The sequence below is a fragment of the Cuculus canorus genome, chromosome 12 (genome assembly GCF_017976375.1).
Source record: "Cuculus canorus isolate bCucCan1 chromosome 12, bCucCan1.pri, whole genome shotgun sequence".
Classification (NCBI taxonomy): Eukaryota; Metazoa; Chordata; class Aves; order Cuculiformes; family Cuculidae; genus Cuculus; species Cuculus canorus.
In genome coordinates, this window is record NC_071412.1 from 7,318,794 (window position 1) to 7,333,564 (window position 14,771).

Here is a 14,771-nt window from a genome sequence, read left to right on the forward strand (position 1 = left end):
GAAGGGTAAGAATGCTCTGAATTCTGGGTCATCTCAAAACTTGCTTACTCAGCAAGCCTTCTGTATTAATTAACACACTGTTGTCCTGGTCCTTTACTAAGTTAGTAGGTGCAAAAGCAGTTCTACTGCCTACCAGGCTGCACAAAGAGCACAGCTGTGCACCACACCTCAATCGTTTTAGATATTCAAAGTAATCACCAAAAGGCTGCCTTTCGCACCACCTCATTCATCTGAGCCACTATTAAACATCCTCTTGTATTAGTAGAGTTCTTAAAACAAATTAATTCTTCCAGACACAGCATGTGTGGATAGCAGGTAGCCCTTTCATGTTCATTCTCCTTTTTGCATGCTTAGGGCTGATCTTCTGATCCTGTTAAGTTTAATCTTTTAATTGTCTACATGTCCTTCCAAGAAGGTGCTGCTGTTTCCTTGATGAAGTCAAGTTCTTTGTTCTTTTCAAGGTTTCATTCCGAGGAATAAGCTTTAGGACCCTACTGCACTGTATTTTCAAAAAAAAAAGTAAAATGTGACGAACGAGAATCCACTTAAAAATAGAAAACTACACACAAAACCCTACCACCAGCAAAGCCCAGAGAGAGATTTTGGCCGCCAAAAGTATGCGCATATTCTTTTCCTAACCCATAAGAAATGATGGTATGGGAAGTATATATTGCACAAATATAGTTCAAAAATGCAGGTTATATTTAAAAAATAAAAAAAAAAAAAAAGAGAGCATCCCGACTATCACAAACAGAATTTAGAACATTCTCCATCTGTTCATATTACAGCCTGACACAACCCTACTCAATAATGAAAACAGTTTGCTTCAACAGGGGGAGGTAGATTTCCCTGATAAGGTATAACTTGGTAATTGAAAGTGCTGCTAATAAAATTTGTATGTTGCAGAAGTAAAAATGACAGCCACAGCTTGAGACATTCCCTGGCATGATTAGATGGGATTTAAGCTACAAGATATAGCCTTAAACACTTTACTTTTGCAATCTATAATGAAAGTAGCCATCTATTGTCGGGTATGTTCTGTATTGTAATCATAATAATGCTAGGACTATAAAAGTTGTTAAGGAACATGAAAATGCTTAAGCTATAAAAAGCATATTTGTATGATTCTCCAGATACTCTGAACAAAACACGGTGTGCTTCAATACAAAGTAAAAGCAATTTAATTTGCCCCATCAGTGATACGTATTTCTAGCTGCATGGCTTTTGTTTCTTGCATGTGAAAGAACAGCAGAGTACAGAGAGAGGCTGAATAGGTGTTTGTTCTGCAGCTGACTCCACAAAGAGCGTACTTTGATCAAGTTCTTCCTGGACACAGAATTCTGCCTGAACAGAGAGAGTGGCAAGGTCAGAGCCAAGCAGGAAAAATATCTCCATTTCAAATTAAAGTTTTTATATGCATGACGAGGAAATGTATAGTGTTGTTTGGTGCTGGATATACTGAACAACTTGTTCATTTACCAAAGGGAATTGGATTACCCTTGAGATCCACATCTGACCGTAGCACTAGATATTAAGGAAAGCCAAAGTTGGCTTGGTTTGCTCTAGTGAGACAAAATAGAATTGAAGAAAATATTTCCCAGTAGAAATTAAATGAAAATATTTTATGCTCAAAGTCCAGCATTCCAAAACTGAATCTTTAGTCTTTATTTTTTTCCAGTGAACGTACACATGATCCAGTAAAAACAAATGTAACAAGAAACATATTTTAGTAAGACCTCATTAATCAGGGCAATCTGATATGGAATACCTAATGTTCATTATATTTAATGAGAAATCACTGAGCAAATGTGCTCATTAGTGACTTATTGGACAGCTTTGTGAAAAGTGCTTGACTAAAACCCCATTTCAGTTACTGTACATTTAACAAGCTCCATGAATAGCTATGGTCTAACTGCTTCCTGTTTCTCAGGCACACTGGCAGCGTGTCTGAAATGTTATAAAACGATAACCCTCAGAATGGAGCTTGCAGACCAGGCTGGTTGTTTATCAGGGTGCTGAAATCTTGGATCCCACATCCTCCTCTGCTGTTTCTCATGCTATGCATGCACTTGGCAAGCTGCTGCTTCGTGGGGCATGTCTCCCCGGTGTTCACAAGCTGCATAGTCCTTCAGTGTCTTACTATTTCAAGAGCTAGTCAAGGCTTTGGAAAGTCTCCTGAGCCTACACCCTTGCCTATTGACTGCTTTTGTTTTGTATTAGCAAGCTGTGCCCATAATGGCAGTGGGCTCCTGGCTCATTATGGGACTATATAGCGTAACAGAACTGGGGCTGAAAGCATTCACTCCATAGAATTAGCTCCTCTACTCTGAACCTGCTCTCCCTTCAGTGCTTCCACCTGAGTGGAGGAGCACCCTGTTCACTAATCAGCCTGACCATAATGAATATCTGCCAGTAGCAGTTACTGTGATGCTTCCTTGAAGTCCCAAGTTTAAACTTCTCGGAGTCCGAGTCTAAAAGGCAAAAGAGGAAACAATACTATTTAGAATTAAAACAGCTTCCATGAGGATAAAACACAGACTGAAGAGTGAAATAAGGCTAAGCAGACATCACTTGATACAATTTGATTTGTTTTAGATAATGGCAAAGTAATTGGTACAAAGAAAAAGCCACATCTCTTAATCATTTTGTGGTGATCAGACATCCTGGAGTTGTGTTTTAGTAACAAAAAGCTTTATTTTTTTAAGTCTTCTTCTAAAAACCTATTATCGCTGAGATACTCGTTAAAATCCATGCAATGGGCACAGTTCCCATCACACAGATCAGTGAATGCAGGTTCTTGTCATCCTGCTTTTAAAAAAGCAACAGAATTACACGGTTTCTACCCCAGGAGCTGGTCCATCACACGCCTGTTAAGCACGGACACCAGAGCCACCTCCCATTCCATAAAGCAGGCCGGGTTCTGCAAGGAGCACAGCGGGGGCTGCTGCTGCCTCCTGGAGCAAGAGGATGCCTTTGCCCCAGCGCGTTCTCTCCAGGGAGCTGCACCACCATCCCTCAGCCCATAGCAGCTGAGAAGGTGGTGGTTGTCCCGCCGGCCATCCCCTGATCCCTGGTCCAAGCCCTGGTGACTCATTCAGAGGGTGGTGGAGCACTGGAACAGACTCCCAGGGAAGCAGTCATGGCACCAAGCTGAGCTATTCAAGAAGCATTTGGACACTGCACTCAGACATATGGTGTGAATTTTGGGGTTGTCCTATGCAGGGATAGGAGTTGGAGTTGACGATCCTAAGGTGGGAGGAAGTGTCGATCTGCTGGAGGGTAGGGAGGCTCTACAGGGGGATCTGGGCAGGCTGGGTCGATGGGCTGAGGCCAGTGGGATGGAGTTTAACCAGGCCAAGTGCAGAGTCCTGCACTGGGGACACAACAACCCTGTGCGGCACTACAGGCTTGGGGGAGGGTGGCTGGAAAGCTGCTGGAGGAGAAGGACCTGGGGGTGTTGGTTGGCAGCGGCTGGAAGGAGCCAGCACTGGCCCAGTTGGCCAAGAAGGCCAATGGCATCTTGGCCTGTCAGACACAGCGTGGCCAGCAGGACCGGGGCAGAGACTGTGCCCCTGGGCTCAGCGGTGGTGAGGCCATACCTCGAATCCTCGGTTGAGTTTTGGGCCCCTCGTGCCAATAAGGTCATTGAGGGGCTGGAGTGTGTCCAGAGGAGGGAAAGGAGGTAGGGAAGGACATGAAGGGGCTGGAGAACAAGGGTTATGAGGAGCAGCTGAGGGAACGAAGAATGTTTAGCCTGGAGAGAAGGAGGCTGAGGGGAGACCTCATCACTGCCTACAACTGCCTGAAAGGAGGTTGTGGCAAAGCGGGTGTTGTTCTCTTCTCCCATTACAGCTGATGAGACAAGAGGGAATGGCCTCAAGTTGCACCAGGGCAGGTTCAGATTGGACATCAGGAAAGAATTCTTCACTGAAAGGGTCATCAGGCACTGGAGCAGCTGCTCAGGGAGGCGGCGGAGTCCCCACCCCGGAGGTGTTTAAACTCGGGTGGATGAGGTGCTCAGGTTCAGCAGCAGACAGGCGCACCGGGCTTGGTGACCTCAGAGCTCTTTTCCAAACCACCCATCCCATGACCCTTCTGGGTCCCTTACAGCTCGGGTCACAGTATTCCGTAACGCCCTCCCCTTTCCAGCTCCTCCCCGCTCCCCTCCAGCTCCTCCTCCCTCCCCTCCAGCTCCTTCTCCCTCCCCTCCAGCTCCTCCTCCCTTCCCCTCCAGCTCCTCCTCTCTCCCCTCCAGCTCCTTCTTCCTCCCTCCCCTCCAGCTCCTCCTCCTTCCCCTTCAGCTCCTCCTCCTTTCCCTCCAGCTCCTCCCTCTCCTCCAGCTCCTCCCTCTCCTCCAGCTCCTCCTCCCGCCCCTTCAGCTCCTCCTCCCTCCCCTTAGAGCTCCTCCTTCCGGCTTCTCCCCGCCCCTTCCGGCTTCCCCGAGCCCTTTCCGGCTTGTGCTCCGCCCCTTCCGGTCCCAGCCGCTGCCCTCCCTTAAGCGCCGGGCCCGCCTCTGCGCGGCGTGGGTCAAGATGGTGGCGGTGTGGTGGCTGTTGGCGGTGCTCGCGTTGTGCGCGGCGGCCGACGACGACCCTGAGGGGAAGCGGCGGGCGGGACCCGCCAAGAAGAAGGACATTCGTGACTACAACGACGCGGACATGGCTCGGCTGCTGGAGCAGTGGGAGGTGCGGGGAGCGGGGCCCGGCTGTGCTCGGCGCGGGGAAGGGAAGGAGAGGCGTTCGGGGCAGGTTCCAAAGTCGTGGTGAGCTGACACGGAAAAAGGAGAAGCAGCCTTTCTCGCCCCCTTTCCAGCGTCGGAGCCCCACGCGCGCGCCAGCAGAATGGTTTGGGGTTAAATGTCTGCTGATTCGGGTATTCAGGGCGGTAGGTTTTGTGACCGAAGGATGGAGAGCAGGAGAAATACTCGTGGTTACAGAGTAGATAGATACTTGTCTTTTGATTTGGTGTTTCCTTCCTTGCTCCTCCTCCTGGTAATGACTTATTCAAATTCCAGCTCTTTCTTGTCGCCCTTCATCCCCCCCCGGTAATAATTTATTCAATCGCTTTCTTGTCTCCCTTCATCCTCCTGCCTTAACTTTCTTTGACAGCTTCCCATCACTCTTCCTCTATGTGGTTGTCAGACCACTGTTCAGGGTTTTTCTACCATTGTTTTTGCCTTCCATCGTCTTCTGCTAAAAGCCACAGTGCTTGTCACTGTCTTTTATTCTTTCCCATGAGGCTGTTCCCCAGAACATTTTGCGCAAAAATTGGAGGAAATAATAGACTGGAAACTTATGTCTCCTGTTAGCATCAGTTACAGCTGTGAATCAAGGCAGAGAAGTAGGTTTTGTAGCTGTAATATAAGTTAAGTAACTGTTGTATGAGTAAGGACATCTGCTTTGGCTGGCAGGTTATGGACTTGTTCATCCATGGACTGTTACTGTGTTCATCCTATAGACTGTTATTCCCTTAAGGAAGGGAGATTGAGTTAAAATTTTAAATATAATTATGTAAAAAGCTCAAAGTTCACCTTTCTGTTAGTGCTATAACTAACAGAAACTGAGTAGTCTCAGCTGCTAAACAATCAAGGCTTAAGTGATAATATTGGCCAACTTCAATCAAATTTGGTGTTGTAGGAAAGATGTTAAAGGTGAGCATCTTTGACTTTGTGAATTGGATGCCTGGATGAAAAGGAGGCTCTTCGACTATCTATTCTGTTCCAGCCACGTGACAGATAGGGTCAGGATGCTGTTTCGAGTTTTCCCTTTTAGCTGGAGCAGGTCTCTGCTCCAGTTCACTGTGTGCAGCACAGATGGTTGTAGCTGTGTTGCGTGCAGATGTGGCTGAGCTGCTGGGCAGCTGCCTACTGGGGTTGGCATCGCCCCTGCGGAAACACACATACAGCCAGAACCCCAGAAGAAAAATGTTACTAAAACAGAAGCTCAACAATTACTGGCTATTCCGGCTTTGGGATGGTCAGCAGTATGGCATTTTGCCTAATGATAGTCAGGACACACATAAGGAACATGAAAGACTTGAGGGGGTGGTGGCTGGAGGATAGAGAAGGGGCACAAGTGAACTTGATGGCGGAAATGAGAAACAAAGGAACCATTATGAATTTGGATGAGAGCAGGAATTGTCCTCTGGAATGAGGGGCCCAGGGCACAGATCTGTCCAGAATCAAGCATCATTACTTTCAACTGAGTGAAATGACTCCTAATATTTTTTATTAGGAAAGATGGTGACTGTCTTATTTATGTGTGTATGACGCTTTTTAGTGGAGCTTCCTCAGTCCATCTTGTATTCCTAATAAATTTATGTGAAAACATGAAGAATAAAAAAGTGTTATTTTATGAAGTACCTGTATTGAATCAGCCTTCAGGCTGCAATATTTCTTAGTACATGGTGAAATGAAATCCTGTCAGTATCAGCACGTGTCATTTTGAGGGGAGGATTATAAATGGGAAGAGCACTCCTGGTGAAGTATCTTGAGACAAAAGTATTTCTTTTGAGTTGAAAATCTCCATTGTTAAACAATGTGATTCTTCCGCTTTATCAAAGCAGAGTTGTTCTCTAAACAATAGGAAGTTTCAAAGAAGAAAAGCTTTGAGGGAGGTTGAGTTTAAAGCCTCCTTTTCTCTTTCCAAACAGAAAGATGATGACATTGAAGAGGGGGATCTTCCCGAACACAAGAGACCCCCAGCACCAATAGATTTCTCAAAAATTGATCCAGGCAAGCCTGAAAGTATTCTCAAGCTGACGAAAAAGGGGAAGACTTTGATGATGTTTGTCACAGTGTCGGGAAATCCCACAGAAAAGGATACAGAAGAAATCACTAGCTTGTGGCAGGGCAGCCTCTTCAATGCAAACTATGATGTGCAAAGGTAAGATCATTACATTTCAGCTGTTTATCAATTTTAGCTGCAGAAGTTTGTCTTTGTGTGCTTGATGGAAAACATCATACTTGGAAGGCTTGTCACCACAAAGGGGTTTTTGTTCTCCTTGCTAAAAATGCCATTTTTCTCTCAGAGAGAAAGGATCATTTTGAAACAGAGGAATGTTGCACTCTTGAATTGAGGCTGAGAAGGGTTGCAGTAAATGTATAAAGCAAATTAATGCCAATTAGTGGATTTTACATAGTCCCGAATTAGTTCTTAGGTTTTCATCTTGGTCTTATTCTTCCTTGACTATTTGTAAACTTAATACATTTTATTCTTAGGTGTGCTATAAAATTGTTCTCTTGTCCCCATCCCCAGGCAACACCAACAACAGCTTCTTGCTCTTGAATGTATGCCTCACTTGTGGAGGTGCTCTGAATTTAGGAAAGCGCTGTAGTGCTTGAAAGGTGTGGAGCTAACTGGAAGAATGTATGTCTTTCCTCTAGGTTTATTGTTGGCTCAAACCGTGCCATCTTCATGCTGCGTGATGGTGGTTATGCCTGGGAAATCAAAGACTTTCTCGTAAGTCAGGAACGGTGTGCGGATGTTACCCTGGAAGGTCAAGTTTATCCTGGCAAAGGAGCAGAAGAAAGTGAAAAAGTGAAAAACAAAACCAAACCTGAAAAAGCAAAGAAGAAAAAAGACACAGACAAGAAATCTAATAGCAAAGAGGACAACCGAGCAACCAAACAGAGAGAGGATCTATGACGGATGCGTTAACCAGACTGAGTGCTGCTCTGCCGTTCTTTCAAGAAAAACTAATTTTCCATACAGTTCTTGGCTTCACTGGGGCAGGGCAAAGAAAGATGCAGAGATTACTGAGGTTAAAAGACTGTTGAAACACACCAGTTTACTTAATAATGTTGGCCATTTGTTTAATTACAGGAAAGGTAATGTTTGATACCAGTGGTTGACTACGTTAGTTTGTAATTTTTTGATGCTTTTGTTGTTTTTCAAAACTAACATATAAATCTGTGTGTCTAACATCACAAACTTAATTTAAGTGGAAAAGAAGAAATACAGTCTCGGAATACACTGATGTTCATCTGTAGTAGCTGTGTCCATCTTGGGTGTGCGAGTTGGTCAGTGATTCATAGCCACTGTTAGATAGCAGAGTACAGTGCTAAAAGATTCTCTTTGAACCCAGTTTCCTAGGCTCAATTTGCACAACTGCCTAAAATTGCCAAGAGTACTGTTACAGCGGCCAAAGATGCCTGAGATTGCAGCGTTTAGGACAAGTCTGTTTAGATTGCCTGTTTATTTAAAAGAATTAAAAAAAAAAAAATTCTGTATGCCCCCTCAAATCTATAGAAGTATTTAGAAGAATGGTAGAAGCTGAGGCAAATACTTGACTAACACACTCCAAATTAGTGCAGAGAAGAGATTCTGTACCGAGCAGAAGGGGTGCTGGGTTACAGTACCCTCATGAACAGTGTTGGGGTGAAAGGAAAAGTCAGATTTATGCCATTCAGGTGGCTACATCTGCCAAAAATCTCTGCCTGTGGAACCAAATGTTATGTATGCCCCGTTATATAGACAGTGAGCTAGAAGAAATAGCTTTAATTCTGAAATTATTTTGTTTTACTGATTTAAGGGTTTGTTACAGTGTTTGAAAAAGCACTGATTACAGTACAGAGTTAGACATATCACTTACTGATTGTTTAATAACCAGTTACGCTTTTTTTGGGAACAGATTTGGTTCCTCTTCATAAATAAATTCATTATTATTCAGATTGTATTCAATCAAATGCACTGTTTAGAATGTTTCTGCCTTGCTATGTGTTAAGAACTAAGTGCACCTAGTATGTATGGTTCACATCATTTTCCAGAGGATGAGCACAGAATTAACTGTCTTCATTCAGTACTAAGATGTTACTTTGACTCTTTATTTAAGGTGCTAAAATCCAACTGTTTTGGATTAAGGGTCCTAATTGAACCATAATGGTTGAACTTGTGGAATACTTCAGTATCAAAAGTGGGAAACTGTGACTTACCGAGTGCTTGTTCTAAAACAAATGATGTCACTAACCTTAATGTTTTGCTGAGTAGTAAAATCCTCTGAATAATTCTGCATTAGTTCGATATTCAGGAGACAAACTAACTCATCCTTGGTTTCTCTGCATAAGGACTTGTTGCTGATGAAGGTTCCAGGTGACTGTTTTTTATTTAATTATATTGCTATGAATTTAGGTTTAAAGAAACCTTTCCTGCCTCACTGCATTAAACAGACCTTTGCCTGTTTGAGTGGAAAAATCAGATATGTATTTCTTTAGATTTAACTGTATTACTTTTGTATTTTACCATTAATCCAACTGCGTAGTGAAGAGTTTGTAGATACTTGGATATCACATTGCATTGAGGAGAGGCATGCAGTCCATTTCTTTTTCATAACTATCATTTTGTCAAGTGTTCGGGTTTGCACCTCCCTTTTTTAAAGAATATTGCTTTTCATCTCAATAGATTAACAAAGGTCAGACAAAACTATAAACATGAGATGAGGGTTTTTTTCCTTTTAATAGCGTAAATCTATGTTATAGAGATGACAATTCTGATTATGATGAGAAATGTGTGGAGATGCAATTTCTGTAGTTTTCCTAATGCTACAAAATACAACATTCCTTTTTTGATGAAATTGGGTTGTTCTTCAGCTAAATAATCAAGCAGTGCAAAACAGTATAAAATAATACAAAAGCAAATTAGCCAAGGAGGAAAAACTATTACTCCACTGTAGTTGTAGCCCAACTATCTGAGAATAGATACTTCTTTTAGTAATTCATAAAGCTACGAGTGCAGTAGGCTGGGTCTTCTTCCCTATATAGTTAAAAGGAGGGGCACAGCTCTGTTGTAATTCCACCATCCAATTTACTGGATTTTGTTTGGTTGTTTGGAGCTGCCTATGCCAAATGCAGGCATGTTTTGTACCAAACAGCTTAATTAAATTTTAAAGTGTTTGGGTATTTTTACGTTTTTAATATAGGAGTAACTCTTGACCTTTCGCTTTTCAATACAAAATATCCTTCAAGTAGCTTTTTTGTCTTCCTTCTTTCTTCTCCCTTCATGCTTCGTGCTCAACAAATAATTAATTATGCTTATAAGTATAATGTGGCAGTCTGGCAGGAACTTCTTTACCAGACAGTAGTTCTTAACTACTCCAAAACAACTCATGTTCTCTTTTAAAACGAGTAAGTTCTTGAGACCCTGGCCCTTCTCCTGGTGCAGTGTTACCTAAGAATATGTTATTTGCTAATGAGGCCTCCACAATCTCACACACATTTTTGTAAATATAAACAAGTACATATAAACATCTTTGAAAAGCTACTTAAGGCCATTAAAGTTCTGTAAGTACCCCAGTAGATGTTAGGTTCTGCATTGGAGTCTCATTGGACTTTCAACAACAGGATTTTTGGCTTTTTAGGCAATTCAGATACAGCCTTTAAAATATTTTGACAAGTAGGGTGGTGATTATAGCTCTTATTTCCTTTTTTTTTCAGTACTATACAGAGGTACATGGAAAATCACCTGCTTTCATGACAGCTAAGTGTCTGCTTCCTTTCTCCACTCAGCTTAGTGGTTTCTCTGTTCTCTAAATTACTGCTGGATTTTTAACCCAACTGTCCTTCCTGGAAAAAAGAAGTTTGTTGATGGTACTGCACAAGATGTGGTTGCACTTCATGAAAAATTTACAATGGACAATCACCTTTTTATGTAATAAAATACTGGAACAAATATCTTGGTGAGTGTGAGGTTTTTTTAAAGATAATCCTAATAGGTACTGTGTACTGCAAAAAACCCAAACCAGTTCAAATTGCTATCTAGTAGAGTACAAATGCATCTCCTGTTCATGAGGTCTTCTCATCAAGAAGTAAGTCGGAAAGCTGACATTGAAATCACTAATACCAGGGCCCAGAAGACCCAAGAGAAGTCCCATGTGCAGTGAGTGACTGGATGCTGGTAGTTGAATTTATAAGAAAACATCCTCAGCAACTACTAAATCTTGCTAGTTAGAGATGCAAGGAGTGTCTGTATTCATTTAAAAATGATGAGAATTGCAAGTGCTGGGATTTATATGTAATGGTGCAATAAAGTTTCCTGTTAACAGCAGAAATTCCAGAATCCCTGTGCCTCTGCTGGATGAAAGAGACTACATTTTTACAGAATGGGAACTGGAATGCTCTAATCCATGAGACTTACAACCAAAACCTTTTTTTTCCTTTTGTAATTTAGTGGCATCTCAAAACCCAGACAACTGTGGGCTCATCTTTGCTGCCTGTAACAACTACAATGAGCACTTGTGAAATTGTTAAATCAGCGCAGGTGCCTTTGTTGGTGGCAGTGTTACATATCACAGGTCTCTGTGTGCTTGGAAAGAGATGAACAGCGAGGCGGTTGACTTGCAAGCTGTAAGGCCAGTGGCGAGGAGAAGCAGCTGGTGATAGAACAGCAACACGGAGTAACCTGGATCTTGCTGTAGCTTAGGCAAAGTGTAGTGAGAAAGGCTGCGTTACACAAGAATAATTGTATTGCAAGGTTGCACTGAAAAACCATATTGTTGCTGAGCACTTGCTGAGTCAATAAATAAATAAAATAGACATTTAATATATACATTAATATGATCATTGCTTATTATTTCCCAGACCCGTGCCTGCAACGCATCTTGAATTTTTTTTTTCTTAACGTGTCCTTAGCGCAGTTTTATTTAATTCAACTTCTTTTGCAAAAAGTCAGTTTTCATCCCCTCATCTAAAATGAAATCTCAAGAGTATTCAAAATATTACATATTTTAAATTACATAAGACTTTTGTCTTATGTCTTGAATATTTCAGTATTCATCCTGCCAACTATATCCGCAGCCATACCTTACGACTGCTCAACCCCTGATAGTCAGCTGATGGTTTTCTGGTGCTGTAAAACATGTTAATAAATGTGTGAACTTGAGAGAAATGCAGTTACAATAAAATAGAATTGCCAGGGAGCTTATAGCAGTTAAGCAGAATGTTTAAAAGAACCCTAACTTTCTTTCTTTTAATGTGGAAACCAGGTAGTTGTGATCTAATGAGCTGTGTAACCCAGCCAGGGAGAGGCCACTGCCCATCTCATCATTGCTCCTCCCCAAGCCCTGTTCCCTCCTCGCATCACCATGTAAGCCACATGTTGCTCAGTTCTCAACCCTAGTAAGGCCTGAAACTTATTTTAGCCATATTATTATTTCCATCAGTGGTGATAAGCCAGGTCAGCCTTACTTTATGGGGTGAGAAAAATTAACTTTAGGTTTCTAATAGAGAATACTATGTTCAAGAGAGACTCGAACGACGTAGCAGCAGCAGTACTGGAAATAGACTAGGGAAAAGCTGAAATACAAGTCAGATCAGCTGCATTAATTTCTGAGGGGTCACTATCAACTGACACACCCTTGGGTTTCAGGTGAAGCATCTGTGCTTTAAGAAACACTACCCTGCACTACTCATCCAGCACTAACACCATAGAAGATAAGATGAGGTTACAGGTGTTCTGGGAATTTTACCATGATCTTACAGTACTGCCTTTGCAAAAGGAGGAAAGACACTTACTATTTGCAAGTGGCTTTCTCCAGAACAATTTCCCATTGAGACCCGTCTCTGCTTCCGCATCACGAGGTGCTCTGGGACCGCTCCTGACTGCTAGGATTCTCCAGCTGAGACACAAACTCAGACATTGCAAATCATTCTATTTGCAAAGCAATGGAGCTCTCTCTTTGGTTTTGATTTTAGGTTAATTGTGTGTGTACATGCTGGATTCAGCTCCATGGCTAAGGGATCACCGCAGGGAGGAGCTTCCGAAGGTGTGTTTTGTAAAGAAGATGTGCAAGAGGAAGGAAGGGTGTAGCTGCAGTGGTGGTTTCTACACATCCCTCCCCCATCCTTTGGTCAGAAAGAAGGTGGTGTGACAAAATAGCCTTTGATCCAGTTGCTGGAATGGCCCTTTGGAGCTGAAAGAGCATGGACACATCATAGTGACTTCAGCTTCTGATGGAGTTGATGGGCTGGCTGGTCTAGGGAGCTGCAAGCGTTGCATGAAAAGCACTTTGTTTGGGAAACCGGACAAACAGTGCTTCTTATTGTGCGGCGGATTTGAGAGAACTGAAGCTCTATGAAGCCAAGGAGACAGCATCCCTACATCTTGTAGCTGCGCGCAGAAACCGTGACAGCTCAATTACTTACTTGCTGCTCAGAAGAGACTAAATAAGTGTGACACTCAGCACTGTCACGCTGGGATACGTAGGAGCCCAAATCCCTGTTTGTTTGTTTGTTTTTTCTTGTGATTCAACGTTGCCCAAAGCAGCAGATAAAAGAAAAGAAAAGTATCCCACCAAACCAACAACACAAAAACCTGACGGAAGCCCTCCGGAATGCTCTCATTGTACTCTGCCTTTCCAAGGGAGATGTTACGGGTGCAATACTAATTTCTAAAGGGATAACACGCTGACTCTCAGATTTGAAACGAGTTTTCCCAAGAGCTTGGTGTATTTCACAGGGGGGGCCCATTTCGAGGGGGCCCTGCGGGGAGCGGGCGCAGCGCCCGGCGCGGCCAACAGGGGGCGAGAGCGCACAGCGCAGCGCCGGCGGCGACGGAAGGGGGGAGAGGGGGAGGAGGGGGGAGAGAGAGGGGAGAGAGGGAGGGGGAAAGGGCCGCCGGGGCGTCGGGTCAAACCGCTGCTAAACCGTATCCATAAGCGCTTCGTCCACACGACTTTAAACACCTCCAGGATGGGTCTCCACCACCTCCCTGGGCAGCTGTTGCAGTGCCCAATGACCCTTTCCGTGAAAAATTGAGGCCATTCCCCCTTGTCCTGTCCTCAGTCACTTGGGAGAAGAGCCCAGCTCCCTCCTCTCCACAACCTCCTTTTAGATAGTTGTAGAGAGCAATAAGGTCTCCCCTCAGCCTCCTCTTCTCCAGGCTAAACACCCCCAGCTCTCTCAGCCGCTCCTCATAAGACTTGTTCTCCAGCCCCTCACCAGCTTCGTTGCTCTTCTCTGGACACACTCCAGAGCCTCAACATCCTTCTTGTGGTGAGGGGCCAGAACTGAACACAGGATTCGAGGTGATGACCCTTTCCGTGCAGAGATTTTTCCTCATGTCCAATCTGAGCCTCCCGTGGCACAACCTGAGCTCATTCACTCTCGTCCTGTCACCACCCATCACTTTGGAGAAGAGATCAACACCCACCTTGCTACAGCCTTCTGTCAGATAGTTGCAGAGAGTGATCAGGTCCACCTTCAGCCTTTCTCCAGGCTAAACCACCTCAGTTTCTTCAGCCTCTCTCTGTAAGACTTGTTCTTCAGCCCCTTCCCCTTGGTACATCACGGTGCAAGAGTAGTTCGGTAAACTGTATCATCCTTATAGCATCTTATACATGTATAAAAGATGTTATATCGTTATGCTTTTTCATCTTTACTAACATATTAAGCATATATGAAGAATTTCTTCACCATGGGAGTGGTGAGGCGCTGGCACAGGTTGCCCGGGGAAACTGTGGCTGCCCCATCCCTGGAGGTGTTCAAGGGCTCGATGGGGCTTTGAGCAGCCTAATCCAGTGGGAGGTGTCCCTGCCAATGGCAAGGGGTTTCAACTAGATGATCTCTAATGTCCCTTCCAACCCAAACTATTCTATGATTCATATGGTCATACAGAAGATAATACATTCAACGTACAGTATATCTTATATACACATGGATAGGATGTATCTTAAATATATACAAATAAATATAATTTACATGGTAATTTCAGAACTGATGTAATGGATTGAATATGGGTATATTCAATTGGTTGTATATACACAGACATCTACACACACGT

At 43.5% G+C, this 14,771-nt stretch overlaps 1 protein-coding gene across 1 annotated transcript; it reads left to right on the top strand.

Annotated features, from left to right (window-relative positions):
• Nucleotides 1-4,463: 4,463 nt before the first annotated feature.
• Nucleotides 4,464-11,084, top strand: MESD (mesoderm development LRP chaperone). The gene is made up of 3 exons (XM_054078095.1): nucleotides 4,464-4,685; nucleotides 6,652-6,884; nucleotides 7,385-11,084. Exons 1-3 carry the CDS (start codon nucleotides 4,533-4,535, stop codon nucleotides 7,644-7,646), a joined length of 648 nt encoding a protein of 215 aa, XP_053934070.1. The 5' UTR covers nucleotides 4,464-4,532; the 3' UTR covers nucleotides 7,647-11,084.
• The last annotated feature ends 3,687 nt before the right edge of the window (nucleotides 11,085-14,771 follow it).